General features: G+C 34.3%; 3 protein-coding genes and 1 pseudogene across 4 annotated transcripts; 2 read left to right on the top strand and 2 right to left on the bottom strand.

Annotated features, from left to right (window-relative positions):
* The first annotated feature begins 2,167 nt into the window (after positions 1–2,167).
* On the top strand, positions 2,168–8,467 carry LOC125210012 (uncharacterized; annotated as a pseudogene). The gene is made up of 4 exons (XR_016135154.1): positions 2,168–4,330; positions 4,507–4,531; positions 7,134–8,241; positions 8,437–8,467. The product of XR_016135154.1 is annotated as an uncharacterized LOC125210012 (transcript).
* A 1,967-nt stretch (positions 8,468–10,434) lies between these two features.
* On the top strand, positions 10,435–11,860 carry LOC125200737 (BAHD acyltransferase DCR-like). The gene has a single exon (XM_048098489.2). The coding sequence runs from the start codon at positions 10,435–10,437 to the stop codon at positions 11,731–11,733; it is 1,299 nt and encodes a 432-aa protein (XP_047954446.2). The 3' UTR covers positions 11,734–11,860.
* A 1,103-nt stretch (positions 11,861–12,963) lies between these two features.
* RPN8A (RP non-ATPase subunit 8A) lies at positions 12,964–16,555 on the bottom strand. The gene is made up of 10 exons (XM_048098490.2): positions 16,276–16,555; positions 15,697–15,789; positions 15,527–15,608; positions 14,880–14,976; positions 14,662–14,737; positions 14,430–14,488; positions 14,225–14,347; positions 14,015–14,072; positions 13,836–13,921; positions 12,964–13,385 (listed from the first exon to the last, which is right to left on the bottom strand). Exons 1-10 carry the CDS (start codon positions 16,460–16,462, stop codon positions 13,314–13,316), a joined length of 933 nt encoding a protein of 310 aa, XP_047954447.2. The 5' UTR covers positions 16,463–16,555; the 3' UTR covers positions 12,964–13,313.
* A 1,542-nt stretch (positions 16,556–18,097) lies between these two features.
* LOC125200877 (putative aquaporin PIP1-4) lies at positions 18,098–19,897 on the bottom strand. The gene is made up of 4 exons (XM_048098690.2): positions 19,502–19,897; positions 18,924–19,219; positions 18,700–18,840; positions 18,098–18,451 (listed from the first exon to the last, which is right to left on the bottom strand). Exons 1-4 carry the CDS (start codon positions 19,830–19,832, stop codon positions 18,359–18,361), a joined length of 861 nt encoding a protein of 286 aa, XP_047954647.1. The 5' UTR covers positions 19,833–19,897; the 3' UTR covers positions 18,098–18,358.
* Positions 19,898–23,548: the final 3,651 nt, after the last annotated feature.

Below are 23,548 nucleotides of genomic sequence, written 5' to 3'. Positions count from 1 at the left end.
TTGAAATGAGATATTGGGTTCGGCAGTTGAAATGGAACTGAACGAATTTAATTTAGTTCATTCTAACTCACACACTCGCTGAAATCGACCCAGTAATTGGATAAGAAATCACTAAAAAATATATTGATATTTTATTTTCGATATATATCGATATTTAACGATATATCGAATTTCGGTACGATATATCAAAATATCGATACGATAACGATATGAAATTATTTCATATCGAAACTTTCGATACGATAACGATATGAAATTCTTTCATATCGATATTTTCGATACGATACACGATACAACGTTTTTTATACGATATATCGTATCGACCCACCCCTAGTATTCATATCGTTGTACATCAAAATTAACTCAAACTAGAATCACAATATTCTTCCAACTATATACTGTCATGTGACACTTATAAGCAATAAAACAACTTTATTAAGCAACAAAATTAGTAAATGACATTGAAGGATTTTCGTGAATTGAAATAAAAGAGTATTATGTTGCATTAAATATAGTTTATTTTGCATTGTAGACTAAAATGCAAAATAAACTGCATTGAATGCAATATAAATAGTCTTTTGTGCAATTCGCAGAAATCTGTCAACGCCATCCATTAATTTTGTTGCTTAATAACCTAGTTTTTGTTGCTTATAAGTGACATGTGGCAGCATATGATACGAGAATATCTCATATCTCTATTATTTAGTTTAGTATTTATTTAGTATATCTTTCCCATATTTTCCCATATACGCCGGAATCTTGTTAAGAGGTGGACTAGGTAGTCGCGGGAGCTTTGCCTGTCGATCAAACCAAGATTAATACCGAATTGAAATAAACGGTAAAAATAAGATAAAGGTAATTGTATTTCTTGATTGAATAATGAGAATAGCCCTATTTATAATAGGGATACTAACTTAATGAGCAAGATTAAAGATCCTAAGAGATATATGGGAAAGATATGCTAAAAAAATACTACTAAACTAAATAATAGAGATATGGAATATTCGTAGAGATATTCTCGTATCAGCATATGATTGGAATGATGTTGTGATTAAAAGAACACTAGTGCCGCTTTGTATTCATGATCTCATTTTCTTCATATTTGTCCATAAATCTTGAATATATTATTAGATCATATATTTTTCCATATATTTTGCTAATATTCAAATTAAATTTTTTAAATAGTACTAGAATTAAACATTTTTAATAACTACGAATTACAGTACTAGGAGTATAATTTATAGTTTAGGAAAAGAGATAATGGGAGTGAATTTACCAACCCGACTCAAATGAACATGTCTCGGTAGTTTGATAACTTCAGATATGTACAACACAAATTCAATCAGCAAATAAAATTAACAAATGTTTAAATGTGAATGTAGAGAGAATCATAATTACTATCTCTTAGTATTTGAAATTTTTTATCAATCATAATTAAAACATATCTGATTAAAACTAATGTGAATGTTTTTTTAATAAAACTAGAATAGCCTTTTAGGTGAAATTAAAGATTAACTATCTATTGTAACAGAACCAACTCATATGTTTATTCAAAATCTTTGGACAATTGTATCTCTTCTCATAACCAAACCATTATAGGACTCACATAGATTATTTATCAACATATTTTATTAGAATTGAGGCGCTAACCCATGAATAGGACTTATAAGTATCTCTTTTCATATGACTAAAATTGTTACTCATATTATTTAATGTCAATATTGATTCTAATTTTATTTTAATTAATTAAAAATTAAAAATTAATATTTTAAAAATATATTAATATGTGCATAACACAGACGTGATACTAGTTTATATTAAAACTCCACATTATTTAAGGACGAGTGGAGTGTATGATTATTCATGATAAAATCATGAGATTTAACTGTACATAGTGAAAATAATACTATACATATTTGATCATAAGATATAGTCTTATTAACTTAACGAGCCTTATAAAGAAAATAAAAAATACTTAAAGAGCCTTATAATATTTATACTTAAAGAGCCTTATAATATATGATTGGTTAGCAAAAGATGTTGAACAAATCAAAACACAAGATTACATTTACAGTTTCAAAGCTTGTTTTTAGGTATACCTTCCATGTGTATTTATTTCATTAAACCTTTCATATAAAATTTAACTGCGAAAACTCTCTTTGCCAATTGTTTCCCTTTTCCTCACTTCCAAATTTCAATCTCACCTGCTGATTTAGGGAAGATGAGCAGAAGGGCTGCTGTTTCTGCAATCAATCTCATTCATGGAAGAGGATTTCTCAATCATAAATCGGGTATTCTCTCTCCTCCATTCTCTCTCTTCTCTTCCAAGGCTTTTCAACCTAAGCGGCGGCGCCCAATAGATTTCAGTAGTGTTAAAGAATTAGATGATGCTATTAAATTGTTTGGAAAAATGAAGAGTATGCGGCCTGAGCCTTCTATTCTAGTGTACAACAATCTGATGAGTGTTTGTGTTAAGATTGAGCAGCATTCTTTTGCACTTAATGTGTTCGGTGAAATGCTTCAGATGGGTGTCCCTGTTAATATTTACACTATGAGTATTGCAATTAACTGTTGCTGTCACTTGAAAGATATAAACTCTGGTTTTGCTGTAATGGCCTTCTTTTTTAAGAGTGGTTTCGAACCAGATGCTGTGACAATCAGCCACCTCATTAAAGGGTTGTTTTTAGAGGGTAAAGAGGCAGAAGCTGTGAAATTATTCCAAAAGGTTCTGGATTTAAAACTTTGCGAGCCTGATCAGGTTATGATTCTGCACTTGATAGATGGGTTATGCAAAACTGGACAGGTCATTGCAGCTTATGATTGGGTTTGTAGATTGGAAAGTTGTGGGTGGAGACCCAACATTAAGGCTTATAACGCATTAATTGATGGGTTCTGCAAGGGTGGAAATATGGATGACGCTTTGCGTCTTCTGACCGAGATGATCAGTAAAGGTAGTTTACCTGATGTTGTCACATATAATACCATGATTAAGGGACTGTGTGACAATGGTAGGCATACATGTGCTATAGAGTTGTTGTATGAAATGATCAATTCCAAGATATCTTTTGATGTGTTTACTTTCAATATATTGATTGATGCATATTGCAAGGAAGGGAAGATGGAAGAGGCTACAAATATGCTGGATATTATGACACAACAAAACATTTGTCCCAATGTGGTCACATACAATACACTTATTGATGGATTTTGTATGATAGGTGAAATAGATAGAGCAAAACAGTTGCTTGATTCCATGGTAGAGATGGGCTTAAAGCCTAATATTGTATGCTATAACATCTTGTTAAATGGATATTGCAAGAATGGAAGCGTGGAAGACTCTTGGCTTCTTTTTCTTGAAATTCCCGATAAAGGCTTGGTGCATGATACACTTACTTATAGCACCATGATACATGGATTATTTAGTAAAAATAGATTTGTTGAGGGCTGGAAACTTTTCGAGGATATGGAAGCCCAACAAGTATGTTGTCCTGACTTGCATACTTATAGTATATTGTTGGATGGGCTGTGTAATAATGGGGAGATTGATGAGGCTCTTTTGTTGCTGCGCAAGATTGAAGATAAAGGATTTACCCCTGATATTGTTACCTACAACAGCTTATTGAATGGATATTTAAAAAAGGGAAGCGTGGATGAAGCTTGGCTTCTTTTTCTTGAAATTCCAAATAAAGGATTGGTGCGAAATAACCATACTTATAATACCATGATACACGGATTATTTAGTATGAGTAGATTTGCCGAGGGCTGTAAACTTTTCGAGGTTATGGAAGACCAACAACTGCGTCCTGATTTGCACACTTACACTATATTGTTGGATGGGCTGTGTAGGAATAGAGAGATTAATGAGGCTGTTTCGTTGTTGCGCCTGATTGAAGATAAAGGATTTACCCCGAACAAAGTCACGTATGGTGCTCTCATAAATGGATTATGCAAAACTGGAAAACATGGCATTGCGAGACATCTTTTCAATCAACTTCCTTCAAATGGTGTACAACCTAATTTTCAGATATATACTACGATCATTGGTTCATTATGTCAAGAAGGGTCTTTTGAGGAGGTAAAACGTTTGCTGGTAGAGATGGAGGATCGCGGCTGTGGACCTGATCAAGTAACATACAATGTCATCATCGGGAGTCTGCTAAAGCAAAATGAGGTTTACAAGGCGCAAAATCATTCATGGAAGAAATGCGTGAAAAGGGATTCTCAGCCGATTCTGCAACTTCCTCGATGCCAGATGGAGATGATTTTTTCCTCAAATTGATGAAGGATCTTGGGCCCAAGTAATTTGTATCCGAGTCCTTATCAAGTGGAGGTTAGTGATATTATCACCATTCTTTATGCATACTAATACTGCACGATCTCGAACTTATATTATGCCATTCAGTTGTCTTTTTCAAGAGAGTTTAATCTGAAAATTATATATTGAAACTGCTGATTATAGTTCATGTTATGTTTGTTTCTACGCATGCTTCATTGTTTCTAGTGCAGGGCGAGGATTGATGCAGCCTAAGAGGTTTATGTCTCGGAGCTTCAAGCCGAATTCAATTCCTTAATGCTTCTGCGTGAATGTGATGCAATCGAACATGCGAGTATTATCAGAGTATATTTGTTTTCAAAACTTGTTATATTTGGATGAGCTAAACGGTTAGTTGTTGAGGATTCTATTTGCATTTCTGTATTTTGGTTAATGAGAATTCATATTCGTTTTGTGCTTTTACTTGACTCTCTGGTTCTGTCTAACCATTCCGGCTAAGAGAAAAAATGGGTTAGGTCAAGCATGTTCCAATATCGTCCAACAAATAGTATATACTAATATAAATTCTTATACATAGTGTAATAGTAGTAACTGTTTTTAGTTTATAATATTTAATTAGTTTTTAAAATACATAAGAAATTAAAAAGTGCAATAAAAGAACTACTCCCTCCGTCCCGCTTAAGATCCATGTTTTCCTTTTTAGATTGTCCCAACTAAGATGACACATTTCCTGTTAAGGGTTAAGTTCCCTTAACACGATAAAAGGCAGTCGCCGGAGCTTTGCCGGTCGATCAAACCAAGATTACTTTGCAGAAAATGAAATAGCGTAAAAGATAAATAAAATACTTTGATATTTCTTCATTGAATAACGAGAATAACAATAGCCCTATTTATAATAGGGATACTAACTTAATGAGCAAGACAAAAGATCCTAAGAGATATATAGGAAAATATAGGAAAGATATGCTAAATAAATATTAAACTAAATAATAGAGATATGAGATATTCGTAGAGATATTCTCGTATTATTTCCTTTTTTGGTAACTCTCTCTCTCCAATTAATACATCCAACCACATTTTCTCACTCCTATTAAAATATTCATCTTTCTTTATCTCTCTACTTTAATACCTACATCCACCTTCTCTCTCTCCAATTAAACACTTTAACCAATAACTCCTAAAATCTCATGCCGGCTAAGCAATGTGTCATCTTAGCCGGGACGGAGGGAGTAATTTTATGTGTAGTCCAGCTCAATTTCACTTATGAAATGGGCCTAGGTTGAGCTAGGTCTAGGTTTATTGATTGATATTCAAACCAATCCAACCTGCTTCGTTCGTTGGCTTGATCAAGCCGATCCTCAAATTATTGGCTCAAGGTAAGCCTGTATCGGGCCGGGCTGACTCAACCCAATTGACACTTCTAAAATTGGATAACTTAATTATCCGTTGGACTAGCCAAAGTGTAAGGTGGATATTCTATATTGCTACTTTATTCATAAATGTATAATGAAAAATTGTTAACTAGCTAAAGTGTACTTTCAGTATTCTATGTTGCTACTTTCTTCACAAATGTATTGTGAAAAATTGTTAACTAACTAAAGTGTACGTTAATGTATTCTATATTGCTACTTTATCCACGAATGTATGATGAAAAATTATTAACTTTTACATATAACCAAATTATATAGTATCTATAATTGAATTTCAATATGAAAGTAAAATTTGAACTTCAGATACACACCACATAATTTTCGTCAACCAACTACTCATGTATACATGTGAAGTAACTGATTGAATTATTAAGATAATGATAATTATGATATTAGTACACTTTTATATTAAAATAATATTTTTCCAAATAATAAAATTCGAGATTGGTCATATAGATCAAGCATCAATAACTTTGATTGTCCATCATTTTTAGTAGAAGGTTTTAAACTTGATTATCCATCATTTTACATACATATTTTTACATACATATTTTTATGGGATGAAGGAAATATATAACAAGAGTTGTTATAACTATTCACAACTTATTTTCAACAATTTAAAGGATTAATAATAAATACCAAATGAGTATTTATAATTTATACAATTTATACACTATATTTATACAATATATAAAAGAGGAGTTTGAGAATATTCACAAGACTGCCATTATGAAATTTTTGTAACATTAATGAAAAAAAATACGGCTTTGATTAATTTAATTTGACATACGTGTGAAGCTATACAATATATAAAAGGGGAGTTTTGAGAATATTCACAAGATTGCCATTATGAAATTTTTGTGATTATTACCAAATAATGATAGTGACTGAGTTGTATTATTTGTGAGTTTATTCAATTTGTTACAGTATTATTTTGTATAAAACTAAATTATTGTTGTATAAACATATATTTATGTTATTTTTATGCCATATAGATATTACTTAATTTTTTAAATATTTAAATTAATATAAAAATAAATTAATGTTCATGCAAATAATATAAATAAAAGATCATTTTTAAGTAAGTTGTGAATTAATTGAATGAAATGAGAATTACGAATCACAAACCACAAACTTTTATTAGACAATTAAAATTATAAAAGTAAATAAATATTGAAGTATATCACCTTTCATTGAAACATTTTTACATTTCTATAACAGATAGAGTATCATATTATTAATAACATATACACTTAAATACTAAAACACCATTAATAGGAATTACGGTCCTACTTCTAATCACAATGTAACCATGAAAAAGTTTTACATATATAAAAGAGATATCTCATTCATGGAAGAGGATTTCTCAATAAATCGGGTATTCTCTCTCTTCTCTTCCAAGGCTTTTCAACCTAAGCTGCGCACAATAGATTTCAGTACTTAGATGATGCTGTTAAATTGTTCGGAGAAATGAAGAGCTTTCTATTCGAGTGTGGAACCAATTTATGAGTGTTTGTGTAAAGATTGAGCAGTATTCTTTTGCCCTTAATGTGTTCGATGAAATGCTTCGGATGGGATTCCCTGTTAATTGTTACACTATGAGTATTGCAATTAACTGTTGCTGTCACTTGAAAGATATAAAGTCTTGTTTTGCTATAATGGCCAGCTTCTTTTTTAAGAATGGTTTCGAACCAAATGCTGCGACAATCAGCCCTCTCATTAAAGGATTGTTTTTAGAGGGTAAGGAGGCTGACGTTGTGAAATTATACCAAAAGGTTCCGGGTTTAAATGCTTGCGAACCTAATTGTGTGTTATGATTCTGCACTTGATTGATGGGTTATGCAACGCTTTGAAACTTCTGCCCGAGATGATCAGCAAGGGTATTTTACCTAATGTTGTCACATATACTACCATGATTAAGGGACTATGTGATAATGGTAGGCATACCGATGTTGGAGACTTATTGAATGAAATGGCCAATTCGAAGATATCTTTGGATGTGCATACTTTCAATATATTGATCGATGCATATTGTAAGGAAGGGAAGATGGAAGAGGCTACAAATGTATTGGAAATTATGACGCAACAAAACATTTCTCCCAATGTCGTCACATATAATACACTTATTGATGGATTTTGTATGAAAGGTGAAATAGATAGAGCAAAACAGTTTCTTGATTCCATGGTAGAGATGGGCTTAAAGCCTGACATCGTTAGTTATAGCATCTTATTAAATGGATATTGCAAGAAGGGATGCGTTGATGATGCTTGGCTTCTTTTTCTTGAAATTCCTAGTAAAGGTTTGGTGCATAATACGCATACTTATACCACCATGATACATGGATCATTTAGTAAAAATAGATTTGCTCAGGGCCTGAAACTTTTCAAGGATATGGAAGCCCAACAAGTATGTTGTCCTGACTTGCATACTTACACTACATTGTTGGATGTGCTGTGTAGGAATAGGCAGATTAATGAGGCTGTTCCATTGTTGCGCCTGATTGAATACTGCTCAATCTTCACACAAACACTCATAAGGTTGTTGTACACTCGAATAGAAGGCTCAGGCCGCATACTCTTCATTTTTCCATACAATTTAATAGCATCATCTAATTCTTTAACATTACTAAAATCTATTGTGCGCAGCTTAGGTTGAAAAGCCTTGGAAGAGAAGAGAGAGAATACCCGATTTATGATTGAGAAATCCTCTTCCATGAATGAGATTGATTGCAGATACAACAGCCCTTCCGCTCATCTTCCTTAATCGGCGGGTGAGAATGAGAGTGAGGAAATGGAATCAATTGGGAAAGACACTGTTTGCATTTAAAAAAACAAATTTATGTTATTATTACAATTATTTTCTTAGAAATATCAATTGCAAAAAAAAAATTTAACATATAAATATACCACCTCCGTCTTTTGAAAATACTCACGTCCACGTTAAATGTCTCGTATTTAATCGGTGTGGATTTTAAAAAATTGTTTGGCTTTGTGAAAAATTGGATAGAAAATCCTACTTTCATGTACTATAATTTTGTATTAACAGAATGTGAGTAAGAATAACTCAGTTGAATTCAGAGGCCACTAAAAGTTAGATGAAATATTTATTTGGAATCATCTAAATAATAAATATGAGATATTTAATGTGGATTGTAGGAAGTAGAAACTTTTAAAAAAGTTAATATTACGTCATTAGAAAAGTAAAATAGAAGAATTGATAAAATAAGTAGAGAAAAATAAGTAAAATCAGAGACCGGAAGAGAAAAGATGGTATAAGCAGTGTTAGTGAATTATGAGGTCAACTTCCTAAAATAGAAAGTTTAAAAAATTATGCATTTTTAAGACATAAGCACACATAAATTTATGTTAAAACCAGTAATAGAAATAATTAAAATATAAGATTAATATTTGTGTGTGTTATCCGAGTTGAATTAATCTTGGGTCTAGTTAGGCTTCTGATGGGTCTGACTTCTTGAGTGTGGACTGAGCTTGAGTTTGAAAAATGCTTTGTTATAAGCCCAACTCAGATCTGCTTCATTCATTAATGGGTCGGGTCTTGACCGTGCTACGGTGGATACTATTTATGTGTTGTATTAATATCGCATATGTTAACATATGCGATACTATAGAAGACATAAATAGTAAATGTAAGAGTATAGAGTATTAGCCCAAGATTAACTATGCAACTATACTTGTATGAATTTGAAGAAATTTAAAGAAAAATATGTAAAAGTAATTTATAAAATACGAGTTATTTATTTAAGTATTAATTTTATCATAAAATGTGATGTAATTGATTATTAGAATGCGAGGCTTATTTATCATAGCAAAAGTGAAAAACAATATAAATATATCAAAATGACTATATAAGATATTTAATGGCGGAAGATATTGTGCAATAAATCTACCCAAATTTCTAGTATCCATGATCCCACAAGCCACTTGTTTGATTTATTATTTTTGTTTATTTTCAATTTTACACATTTATTTAAATTGATATATTTAAATATAAAAATATTAATAAGTATAAAAATACATAATTAAAATAAAAATCGCATAATTATTTAAATAAAAAATGGTATGTCTAAATGTGTATTTAGTATACTAAAATCTTTAACACCAAAATCATGATCTAACTCTAATATATTCACTAGTAGAAAACATAATTAAAAATACTATTACACCAAAAAAGTAAGAAAAGGTAGAAAATTTCATAAACATGAAAAAAAAAATATATAAGTAAAAAGTAAAAAAAAAATGCATAAGTGAAAAAGAAATGGAAGGGAAGAAAAAGTTAAAAGCAAAAAGAAAATAAAATTTGCAAATGAATCGATAGTATTTAATGTAATATCACCTGATTATCATGATTTCTCTTTTTATTCCTCCGTATATCATAATTATCATTCGGGTTGTTTAGATTAATAGAATTAGTTATCGCTTATGCCCCAAATATTTGAAACAATAATTACTTTATAACCAGATTTTTACAACAATTATTAAAATTATGAGTTATGGGTTGGATAGGAAATTAAATCACAAATTTTGTTAATATTTATCTCAAATTCAATTAAATTTTGTAATATTTTAGACATAATATTAAGATAATCTTGTTTAATTACTCCATCCGTTCCCGTTAATAAATTCGAATTTTCCCGCCTTCTCCCCTATATAAATACCGCCCTACCCTCCATCACTCTCACTCCCTTCGCTTTCACCTCATTAGAGAGAAAAATGAGTTCCTCGTCGTCTCTCCCGCTAGTTTCCCAATGCACGGTCTTCCCCGACCGCGCATCCACTCTCGGCTATCTCAAGCTCTCCGTCTCCGATCTCCCCATGCTTTCCTGCCACTACATTCAAAAAGGCTGCCTATTTACCCGTCCATCGATTCCGGTGTCGGAGCTCGTCTCGCGTTTGAAGCGCGCCCTCTCCACCACGCTCTCTCAATTCCCGCCCCTCGCGGGGCGCCTCGCCACCGATTCCCAGGGGTATGTCTACATAACTTGCAACGACGCGGGGGCGGAATTCTCGCACGCCTACGCCGGCGATCTACACGTCCGGAATTTGATAGGATTCCGCGACGTGCCGGAAGATTTCAAGCAGTTTTTCCCCTTTGATTTGATGGTGAGCTACGATGGCCATTTTCGCCCAATTTTGGCCGTTAGGGTGACGGAGCTTGCCGACGGCGTCTTCATCGGCTGCGTGGTCAATCACGCCGTCGTGGATGGGACTTCGTTCTGGAATTTCTTCAATAGATTTGCGGATCTCAGCCGCGGAATGAGGCGGATTTCTAGGGCGACGGACTTCAGTCGTGCATCGATTTTGATATCTCCGGTGGTGCTCAGGCTGCCGGAGGGTGGCCCGAGCGTCACATTCTCGACCGATTCGCCGGTGAGGGAGAGGATTTTCCGATTCAAGAGAGAATCGATTCAGGCTCTTAAATCCGTAGTTAACGCCCGTAGCTCGGTTGAGATTTCGTCGTTTCAATCGCTCTGCGCGCTGCTCTGGCGCGGGGTCACCCGCGCCAGAAAGCTTCCGAGGGAAAAAATGACGACGTTCCGGATGGCGGTGAACTGCCGCCACCGGCTCGAGCCGAGACTCGAGCCGCTCTACTTCGGGAACGCTATCCAGAGCATCCCGACGCAGGCAACTGCCAAGGAGGTCCTGGGGAAGGACCTCCGCTGGTGCGCCAAGCAGCTGAATACGAACGTGTTGGCGCATGACAACGCCACCGTGAGGAGGTACGTGGAGAGGTGGGAGCGGGACCCGCGGGTCTTCCCGCTGGGGAACTTCGACGGGGCGATGATCACGATGGGGAGCTCGCCCCGGTTCCCCATGTACGAGAATGATTTCGGGTGGGGCCAGCCCGTTGCGGTCCGGAGCGGCCGCGCCAATAAGTTCGACGGGAAGATTTCGGCCTTTCCAGGCCCCAATGGGGACGGAACCGTGGACTTGGAGGTGGTTTTGGCTCCAAACACTATGTCACGCTTACTATCCGACCAGGAATTCATGCAATATGTATCGGATTACTAGTCACCATATTATCTAATAACGAAACCAAGAGTTATGTTTATTTCCATTATTGAATAATTAGAGTCTATCAATAGAATTTAAAGTTGTCTTCTGGGTTTTCTTTGTCGGTTCTTTCCCAGAATGAATTTGAGTCGAACCGCATAGGGTTAGTTATTATAAATATGATTTTTGTATTCACTTTTCCAATCAAGAAATACAATAATCTTATTTCTATTGCTCTTTAGTTTCTATAGTTTTCTCGTGAAATCATATGCTCTCTTTGCGAAGTAATCAAACTTTGCTACATGTATATAATCTCCTGTTGTTCTCTAGTCCATCGGCGTGCGAATGAAATGTAGGAAGCTTAAACTCAATTGGTGCTTTCATCCCGATTCTTGATGCATCCATCACCACTAGACATGTCCGAACCAGAAAACCCTAGTGAGACACGATCGATGATCGGTTGACCAGGTCATGGCGGCAATCAGTAACCTCACCAAACAAGTCACAAACACTCGCTTGGAACATGAGATAATCAACCACCGCTTCACCGAGACACAATTGGCAGCATCAACCACCAAACGACCATTGTTCCCGACGAGTCGACGACATCTCCCAACACCAATTGCTACATCGGGCCGCACGCATGATTGGTTGGTCCACATCCAAGATGGCGGGTACCCGCCTCTTGGACACCCGGCATTGGTGTAGCAAACAGCAAGACTCGATGCACCCCATTTTGACGAAATAGACCTAGCCCGGGAGTATTTTTAGAGTCTAGACATATTTTGACTACTTCCTTACTCTCGAAATAGATCGGCTAAACTTGGTAGTCATGCTATTCAATGAATCTACCAAACTCACATTGAATATGTTATTATTATGCATGGGTCGATACGATATACCGTACCAAAACTGTCATACCATTTACCCACACCAAAAATTCAATATGAGTCAAAACCATACCTCTATCTTACCGAATTTTTTTGTATAATGAATTTTTGATATGGCCAATTTCTATATAAATATCATATTGTCTTTGCGGTTTAATAATAATAATAATAATAATAATAATAATAATAATAATAACATTTTTTAGATGGCCATGATTTTATCCACCCAAACTTTTACAATGACTAATGTAGAAAAATTTGTCCAATAAAAAAAGCAAAACAAAAGAAAATAAATCTGTTAAATCCTTAATTATGTGGATTTGTAATTGAAGAGGTGGGAGAAATTGCATATGGTGGATTAAATAAAAAGCTAAATAAGATGAATTAGCAAAGAAGCTCTGAAGCTTGACATATTCAGTCACTCTAGAGAGCTAGAAAACAACAACATTCCATCTGTTGAGGTGTGCATCATTGGTACATATAAAAGGGGACAGAGAGAGAGAGAGACGCTATAATGTTACAAATCTGGATGAGTCGGGATCTCAAAATTCATGGGAAGAAACCAAATACGAATATTGAAGACGTAGTCGAACCTCAGAGAAAGCTTCCCGTTGCAGTATTTGCCAAAATGTTGCTGAGATCTCCAAGTAGAGTTATCCAAGACTGGAATATCACACGAAAGCAAACTCCCTCGAAAGATCTTTATCTTCAGCTACCAGCAGCAGTAGGCACAGCAACTGGCTTCGAGTCTTCTACCTTTTCGTGTTCTTTGTTAAGCATCTGCAATCAATTTTCCAAAATCTCACCAATAGTGAACAAAGGAACTCAAACCACAAGCCTATCTGTGCCTATTTCAGGAACATAGCAAAACGAGCTTTCGTGTGGCTCATTTTCTCATAGAATAACATGTAACCTTGGTATTTTCTAAACTAGTTACTAGTTTAATGAATTTACCTAAACACATAATAGTTCTTACACTAAAAACATAAATTTATTATCATACATGAAAAGTTATCTTAAGCAAGGTTTCACTCCAAATTGTTTATTCAGGATAAAACGGCATTGTTCCAACATATAATGATACTTTAACTTTGTAAAATCTGAATCGAAATCACAGTTGCTATTTATTACTCCTAAAAGTTTAGAAGATCACACAAATCTGAGTGTATCCTATTGTTAACAAGGTTGGAAACTATTATAATAAAACAAGACATGAGAAGAATTTCTTACCTTGTTATTGATCAAATTGTGGAGAGCAATCACACTTCTGATAAGAGACGACAGATATATGACCAGCATCATGTCATTTGTTTTCACTATAAACAGAACACGGGTCAGAAACAATATTAAAACAAAACTTGCAAATGTCATGAAATAAATAAACATTAACTAACGCCCATCTGTTTTACCTGCAAAAGCTTTAACGAGTTCCAACACATTTAGGTTGGGCAGAAGGTTGAATACATCCTGCAGATATTTGGAAGCATTTCAAGACATTATGATGTCATGTACATAAAATACAGAGATTAAGAGCTGGCAGAAAAGGGAAGGAAAGAAAGAAAGAAAATCAATATGATATCATGTAGTATAAAATACAGAGATTAATGCCACACTAATACCTGGAGATGGTAGAGGATTTCATGATTCAGAGGGAGTTTCCCTTCAATAACCAGATCAAGATAACTTCGGATTTCTTTCAGACGTGCATCCAAACCCTTTAAAGCAGCAAGCTTTCCAGTCACCTGCACATAATAGAGATAAACATGATTATTCAAGAAAACATTAACATCAGGATAATAAAAGGCTTTTAGGGCTAAAATAAACCTCTGTAGCAAGGGTGCTGATAGTTGTGTCTTTCACATCTCTTAACAAGTGTTCCACTCCTACATAATGACAATAGAAAGCATTAGCAGTTTTAGTTGAACAACAACCTGAACTATTCGGTCCAAAGGGCTAAGTAAAAAGGTAGGAGGGAATTGGAAATAAAGCATCCTATGAAGATGAAAGCAAAGGTAAGAAACATAGTAAAGGCAAGTTTCTAGTGAGGTGTGCATACCAATTTCTTCAACTTCGTGGGCAGCAATTTCTGAAGGAACATGCACAAAGACCTTTTGGCTTTTCTGAGTGGCATTCTGCAAGAATATCCAAACTATTAGATCAACCTACTCATAATCAGAAAAATGTTTTTTCTTAGTAGCCTTCAGTTTTCCTTTCCTGTCATTGAATAACTGGATGGATCAATAAACATTAAACACACAACCATTTTTGCCATACCTCCTTAACTTCCTCAACAGCATAATATGCTTTTGTAGGTATTCCGAGCTCTTTTGGTTGGACATCAATGATCACCAGTACAGGAGTGGGAACATAGCTGCAATAAGAAATGACAACCAAGCTGAAAGAATAGATAAGGTAGATGGGAAGTTCCCATTTCAATTTTATCTAAACAAGCTAAAAATAGGTAAAATGAATATGTACTGGGAGAACATAAGAATATAAGTATAAAAGCCGAGAACATTCGAAATAAAACAATTAGAAAGCAACTAATAATTTTTGGAAGTTTTTAAGTTTTTGGAAGTCAACAATCACATTCTTGGCAATATCTTCCGGGAACCAAATTACAGCTGGGAAACTAAGGATACGAAAAAGGATAAAAACAATACAAATTTCATATCCCTCTCAGAAAGAAACAAAATTTCATAAGAGAGACAGCAGAATAAATTCCACTGTTTTTAAAGACTAGCAGTGCCAATTCATCTATCAGGACTCACAAAAAGTTAAATGTATTCTTAATTTCTAGGCGCTAGCTATGCCATTAAAACACAAACAAGAATCAGCAATTGCCAGGCAGCTGACCAATGAAGATAATACTAATAAAGAACAGCTTCTTGTGAATTGAGAGTCTGAGACAGAAACCATACTCGTTGAAAAGTCCATGAATATTAAGGTCGTTCTCCTTCAGCTTTGGGCCTGTGCTATACCAACCAACAACATGCTCCTTTGCTGACAGAAGCAATAGACACATTATAAGCTCGGAGCTGAAATACTGAAATCAGTTAATCAAAATCAGGAGTCTTGGAATATCACATACCATTTATTCTTCTAAACATAGAAAACATTGAATCGTGGTAATTGTGATCGAGAAACCAGATGCTAGGATCTCTGTCATCTTCCTCAAAAGGGACTGTTTATACCAAACAAGTACATTAGCAGATGCTGCTACCAGTATTTATACATAAAAACGACACATAATAAGCTGTGCGGAGCAATCGATAAGTAGTTCACAATGATCAATCACAGCTAATTCAACTACTATTCGGCATTTCTCTTAAAACTCCTTTCCATTCCTATCTTTCCAAAAATTTAAAATCACAGGTGATAGTATGCGTCAATATTGAAATTGAAATTTTACAGTCACTAATTAACATCATAGTATGCGTCAAAATTGAAATTTAAAATTTAAAATCATAGTATGCGTCAAAATTGAAATTTTACAGTCACTAATTAACATCCAAATCGTATTCCCAATCCAAATCTGATACAATTCCTAGTGCCTGCTCTAACGAGATCTCCAACTAATTTACAGAATACCTAACTCCGCAATTCATCAATTCAAAATTGAATCCAACATAGAACCCTAACAATTGATCTTCAAAGCAGGAAAACTGACCGGCGTAGCTGTTGGTGACGTCAACGGTGCCCTTGAAGGAGCTCCCGAGCAGAACGCCGACGACGCGCTTCCTGGTGTCACGCGCCACGCGATTGTAGTGATCGACGATGCTGAGCAGCACGAGCGGGTGCACGACCACCTTGTCGATCGGCCGCGAGGAAATCTGCTGCGATTTGATCACATCCATTCCGAATTCGCACCGATTTTCGACTCGCGGTTGCTTGAGCAGGGGTTTTGGACGAAAGAGGAATTTGGTCTTCCAAAATTGCTTCTTTGTATTTGTTGGAAATTAAATAAAATTAAATTTAAAAAAATGAGGCGATTTGTTGGGTTAAAGAGATTTTCTTGGGATGGGCTTTTTAGATATTGGGCTTTGGTTCTAATGGGCTAACCTCGTGAAGCAACACTTCAACTTTTTAATAACCCAAAACATTGATTGGGGTTTTTTTTAATAATTCTTGTTTGAGTATATTATTACTTGTATTCTCATCTTTCATAAAATAATTTTATTACGGGTGCACTCTGGTTAATAAGTGAAATCCTGTCAAATATCAAAGCAAATCTCAGCCCTTGGATTTTTAGATTGGATGATTGTGATACTAATATTCGAGCTATATTATTGTACTAAAACACGTTACATTATTAGTCGAGCTACATATTAGACTACACGTTTCTACATTATTAGATGACACGTGGCATTCATCTAACGGTTACATCAAGATCCAATGACTGAGATTTACTTTGATTTTTGACAGATATTCGCTTATTGATCTAATCACATCCCTGTTAAAATAGGAAAGAAAGAAAAAATGCGATCAAATAAAAAGACAAAAAGTGGTGAAATTTTTTCTAAATATAAATGTGACTATTTTTGGTGGATGGACCAAAATAAAAAATAAAAATATTCCTTTTTATCAATGAAGGAATACTTTATATTGTTATTGTTATTATTTTATTCTTATTTTAAAAAGAGAATCGATAAAAGTTTCTCTAGTTTGGTCATACTTGAACCCCAACCTTCAACGCGAATTGGATAAATCACAGGTGTCACAGACTCGAAACAATAAGAAAAACTATCAAATAAAATATTCTCACTTGATATTATATAATTTTTTCATTTACTATCAATAATTAAAGTATTATCAATGTGATTTACCTCATTACTAAGGAAGACTTGGCATAAATGAACGAAGTCTAATTTTATGGACTTGCCCAAATAACTACTAAGTACTTAGTTTTGTATAGAGGTGTTAATAATATATTAGATGTTGATAAACTTGGGATAAGTCATAGCTATCCACGGAAGGATAATTTAGTCAATAAAATGATTCATCACAATTAATAATTTGAAAATTTGAGTCATTTTAATCAAATGAGTGGTAACTAAGCACTATTTTCTTCCTCCTTAAAAAATAGACAAACTTGTAAATGACTCATATTATAATATATAATTAATAAAATAATAGAAAAATGAGAAAAAGTAAAAAAGATGAAAATATAATAGGAGCTAGAGTTAGTGATTATAAGATTCACATTATAAATTTATTTGTTGAAAATTTTCTATATTCACACTTGTTTTAATTATAAAGAAGGGCTAAAATAGTAAATCTAGTCCTTTTATTTTAAGATGGAAGGAGTATTATTTTTAAAGAAGAAAGGGACAAATATTAGGGCAAGAGAAATAGGTTATAGGGTGATTTGTCACACTCAACCAACCATTAAATATGTACTAATATTTGCAATAATTACAAGTGTGGACATGGTAGGTTTGGGCAGGTGAATTCTTATCATGACAAGTTGGCATATGACACCCACATAAACATTTAATAATTTCAAAACCCTCCCATTTTTTATTCAGCATTATCCCATCACATAATTGACATTCTCTACACAGTTGATTTAATACACACAGCAAACCAAATAAAATATGAAAATATGGAAATTTACAATATGGATATGTTTTTCAGTCTCCCTCTCACATCATCATCTTCATCTCAATATTGTTTCTTCAAACAAATTTAATGATACAAGCTGAATGATCAAAAGGGACTGCTTTCATTGTGCGGGACAAGAAAGAACATTATCATTTGTTCTTGAATGGGATGGCTCTAATCACCACCACGTGGTATAGGGCCGCGAGGGCCGCCCCGATGAATGGTCCGACCCAGAAAATCCACTGCAATTTCATCACAAGAAAACAATGGATCAGAAAAATAAAATATATTGTATCTGCTCACAAAAAATAGTCTTATTTTTTCTATTTCAACATTTCCATCAACTTTAGTCTATATTTATATAGCACAAATTTGTATATATGATAAAATGGGTCTATTTTTTATTAAAAATACTAAATTATTTTTTCAATCTGTCTTTTTTCTTTCTTTTATTTTAGCAATTTATAAAAAAATTATGGGAATAACTTACATGATCATCCCAAGCTGCCTTCTTGTTGTAGATGATTGCAGCTCCAAGACTTCTTGCAGGGTTAATACCAGTTCCAGTAATAGGAATAGTTGCCAAGTGCACCAAGAACACTGCAAATCCAATTGGCAATGGAGCCAATATCTAAAAAAACACACAAAATCCAAAATTAAAATACACCATAAATTAATTTAATTTTATATTAAAATATATATATGCGCGCGTACCGGGACATGGGAGTCTCTGGCGCTCCGTTTGGCATCGGTGGCAGAGAAGACGGTGTAGACGAGCACGAACGTCCCGACGATTTCAGCCCCGAGGCCATCGCCCTTGGTGTAGCCGTGGTTGACCACGTTGGCGCCGCCTCCCTTGGTCATGTAGAGAGTCTTGTGGAACCCCTTCACCACCCCGGCCCCGCAGATGGCCCCAAGGCACTGCATCACCATGTAGAACACCGCCCGCGTCAGCGACAGTTTCCTCGCCAAGAACAGGCCGAACGTCACCGCAGGGTTGATGTGTCCGCCTGCAATATTCCACCTCGATATTTACAACCTTTTTCTTTGTCTTAACCTTCTCAGTTAGTTAATGAGAAGGTCTAATTCTAATCTCAGTAACATCTTATTTTTAAATTAAATTAATGTAAAACGTGCCTTGATGGACTCAAACTAGACCTTCAGGTCTTAAATATTATCACTCTACTGCTTGGCCAACTCACACACACTTAAAAAAAAACGTATTTTTTTTGTTTTTAGTATGGGTGGGTGGAGGGGTTAAAGTCAAATCAAATCGAATTAAATCAAATCACCTGAAACTCCGGCGGTGCAGTAAACGAGAGCGAAGATCATGCCACCGAAAGCCCAAGCGATGCCCTGGATCCCGACAGATGCACACTTGGACGGGGAGTTCTGAACGCCCATGACGGTGAGGATACTGATGTACAAGAAGAGGAAAGTCGCGATGAACTCGGCGATCCCGGCCCGGTAGAACGACCACGAAGTGATCTCACCGGGCTCGAACAACGGGGCGGGCGGGGGCTCCTTGTAGTCCTTGTCCTGCGTCTGCGCGGCCGTGCCGATCGGCTGCCGCTCCGGGAACTTGTTGGCTCCCAATCGCACATCCTCCTCCTTGTTCTCCATCTTCTAAATCTCTCTAGGAACAAAAGCAAAGGCAAGTATTGGTAGTGAGTGATGGTTGGATTGGATGAAAGTGGTTGATATGTTTAAATAGAGGAATAGTTGTAAGAGGGGGGAGGTGGGGCCCACTTGATGACTTAATTTCTTTGATTATGATACAAACCGACCATCAATCATGCTAGAGTTTTATAATCTTTGGGATTAATTTGTATTATATGCAAATTGTGGCTATTGAATTTTGGCTTGAATTAGTGAAAGCGACGTGGGGAGGGGAGCTGGCAAAAGGAGGTCCATGAATGTGTTAAACCTTCAATTTTTGGTGACGAAGAATTGTTGAATTGAATAACAGTGGTGACGAGAGAGATCGCCGCCCAAACCACCCTTGGATTTTCTCTTTTTCTCTCTCTTTCGTCTACTAGCGGATCGAAGAACGAAACTCGTGGCATCGAAAGACAGAGGCAGGACAAAGAACTGTGATCAATCGACCCCAATCTCACCTAAATCCGAGTTTACTCTATTTACGTTATAGTAATATTAGTAGAACTGAAGAATTTGACTCACCTCGTAAAAGATAAAACTTCTATAAGATAGAAATGAACTAATTTTGTGGACGAATGAAATGACTCGATGGTAGAACTATGATCAATCGACTCCAATCTCACCTAAATCCGAGTTTACTCTATTTACGTTTTAGTATTATTAGTAGAACTGGAGAATTTGACTCACCTCGTAAAAGATAAAACTTTCATACGATATAGATTAACTAATTTTGTAGACCAATGAAATGACTCGATGGTATTTAGCTAAACATCTAACGTAGGAGACTTTAATACGTCTGTGACATTTATTTATTTTTTACCTTTAAAAAACATTGAAAATAGAAAAGGTAAATACAAGTTAAATGAGACGTTTCCAGAAGTACCTAAACTGGGAAAACTTTAATTAACCTTTGTTTAATACCAACCACTTTTCTCTTTCTAACAGTAATTGTCTATATATTCAAGAAGGCTCTAGGTGAAACTTCATCCAAATAATTAAAGATAAAGAATTCAACCAATTAAGATGATGAATAGCAGTTTAATCGATGTCCTTATCTAATGAATAGAAAATTTGAATCATTTAATTTATAACGAAATAATTACAAGGTAAATAGACATAAAGAATTAAAGTCCAGCATCATGGCTTAAATCAAGGTGGTAAAAAGCTTTTGATTATCAGAATTTATATTTAATTGTTTTGCTAATTGAGTTTGACGACTTTTTCAATTGAACATGGCTTGATTTGAGTTTAAATTACGACTACATGTTTGAAAGAAAATAATAGCTAGAAGCTAAAAGTAAGAGTTTATTATACAATCATTGACATTTTTCAAATAAATTGGGAGGCTGCACAAGATGCTTTATTAAAATAATAAAAATGTTGTGGACCTTAGGGTTTTATTTACATTGCTAATAATGAGAGGCTAGCTAGCTATTTCTTCTTTCCAAAGTTCCAAATAATAAAATCATATTTATATGGAGTATAATAAATCTACAAAATTAGTTCCTTTTCATTTATCTTCAATAATTAATTTATTTACATTTTGTATCATATGGCTCACTATTTTTTCCACCAAGTGTATTTGAACTATCACAAACACTACATTTATAGTAAAACTTTTTCATCATTTACATTACACCAATAATTTTTATTAATTAAGTTAGGTATACTTAGAACAAGAGAAGTGTGCTTAATTAAGTTGATATAGAGATCCTGCGGAAGGAGTACTGCAAAACTCATAGAGAAGATCGGTTTGGTACGTACACTAGACAACTACTGTGCGACTGTACGTACCTATAACCTTGTTAGGCATATTTGGGCTCTTCTCATCGAGAATTTTATGGCAAATTGAGATTCAAATATGGTTGTATTCATTAAACTTTTGACATTCCACTAAGAAGTTTATTTTTTTTCGATGAGTAAACAAATAAGTGAATTAAATATTGGCGAGCTAGTATAATATGAGTTCTAAATCACAATTGAGACCATGTACTAAGAAATGAGTAGAAGTGTGCAACTTGTTGCTACAAGATATGATGTATGTTGCAATTTTTTAATTTGATTTTGTATTTACCAATTTGAAATAGTTATATATATACTACTTAAAAAATTACTACTATATTCCTCCATACTTCAAATTTATTTCACTAATTTTGTATTTTCCTTTATCACATGCTACATCTGCATAAGTGTATAGGAGCATGTTAGGGTGCCACCACTCCTTAAAATAACATCATACCACCATTCCTAGCCAATCATTTGTATACGTGGCGAATAATAAGCTGTCACGCGGCAATTTTTTTTTTTTTCAAGGATAAAAAAAGACGGCCAACAATATTTTATACCTTATATAACAATTTTTCTTGTCCAGCAATATCCGACACGCTATACAACAATCTATAGATTGTTGTGTAGTGTTTGTAATATTGTTGTGTAACGTTTATAATATTGCTGTATAAGTGATGTCACGGTGTCATTTTAAGAGTGGTTGTCATTTTAACACAGACCTAAGTGTATATTCAATATTGATGATATGCGAATATGCTTTGGCTTTATAAACCTCGTTTTCACGTCAATCACTACCTGATAATGCAATTTATTAAATAATCAGTTTATTCTAATTGAATTTTAATCAATTTTATTCGTTACTCCAATGCTAATTAATCATTTCCCTTTGTTGATGAGCTGTGGAGTATCTGCCAATTACATAATGCAGAGCTGCCACGCTGGCATCCTCATAAGATAAGTCAATGATTAATGACCTATTATTCTTTTGCTATGCTACTTTTGTTTTGATTAAATTTATTTAGTTGGTCTCGTTCCTTTCCTTATGGTGACTACTATAGGATAATATAGATTAATTAGTGGGTATTATGTGAGCCGTCGTAATTAATTAATTGGAAAAGATAATCTTGAAAATTAGTTTGGTGAATGCCCTTTACTTCTCACATAAAAAAATTCGATTATTGAATGTCATTTTCTAAATTACTTTTTTATTTGAAAAAGTTTGCCAACGCAAATTTGTCCATAGTATATATTGTCCATAGTTTTTAAATTACTTAGCAAGACCATTTTATGTTTAGGTACCCAATTTTAGGACTATATATGATTAGCTTTTCTTGCTACTTGTGACCATCAAATCTATCATTTGTTATTTGGGAGTGGTTTGGATTTGTTGAGTGTTGCAAGATCAATATCTTATTTTATTTTTTAAAATTGTTTTTTTTCTTTTTGTCATTTATTAGTTTATTTCTTATTCTTTTAGTTTAATAATATTATACTCCATTTTTTAAAAATAACAACTATTTTCATTTTGGGCCGTTCCTTAAAAATAGAAATTTTAGAATCTTAGAACATGGACACCATGCTCCAGTAACTCTACTTTCACTACTTTTTTTCTTCCTTTCTCTTACTTTACTCATTTTTCTTTTCTTCTCACTTACTCCAATTCTTCTCACTTACTTTATCAATTGTGCATTAAACTCGTGTTATTTCAAATATTTCTATTTTTTGAATACAGATGGAGCTAGTATTGATTTTGCTAGTACTATTTTGTCCCTACTCTTAATATACTCTAACTATCAGTTTCTTATTAAGATCATTTTTTCATTAAAAAGGGTTAGGTTTACAAACCACATTTTCTCCTTATTAGTGGTCATACATAATTATATTAATAAGTT

This window comes from Salvia hispanica, chromosome 2 (genome assembly GCF_029641045.1).
Source record: "Salvia hispanica isolate PSC_SH4W2 chromosome 2, Shi_PSC_v1, whole genome shotgun sequence".
Classification (NCBI taxonomy): domain Eukaryota; kingdom Viridiplantae; phylum Streptophyta; class Magnoliopsida; order Lamiales; family Lamiaceae; genus Salvia; species Salvia hispanica.
Note: the sequence above shows the minus strand (reverse complement) of the source record. Positions and strands in the feature narration are given on the sequence as shown.

Coding starts and splice junctions, on each gene's coding strand:
- LOC125200737 (XM_048098489.2), top strand. CDS start 10,435: ATGAGTTCCTCGTCGTCTCTCCCGCTAGTTTCCCAATGCACGGTCTTC.
- LOC125200877 (XM_048098690.2), bottom strand. CDS start 19,832: ATGGAGAACAAGGAGGAGGATGTGCGATTGGGAGCCAACAAGTTCCCG. Junction 18,841..18,923: donor CCAGAGACTCCCATGTCCCG/GTACGCGCGCAT, acceptor GTGTTTTTTTAG/ATATTGGCTCCATTGCCAAT. Junction 18,452..18,699: donor AGGCAGCTTGGGATGATCAT/GTAAGTTATTCC, acceptor ATGAAATTGCAG/TGGATTTTCTGGGTCGGACC.
- RPN8A (XM_048098490.2), bottom strand. CDS start 16,462: ATGGATGTGATCAAATCGCAGCAGATTTCCTCGCGGCCGATCGACAAG. Junction 14,489..14,661: donor CCACGAAGTTGAAGAAATTG/GTATGCACACCT, acceptor GTCATTATGTAG/GAGTGGAACACTTGTTAAGA. Junction 13,386..13,835: donor ACAATTTGATCAATAACAAG/GTAAGAAATTCT, acceptor AATTGATTGCAG/ATGCTTAACAAAGAACACGA.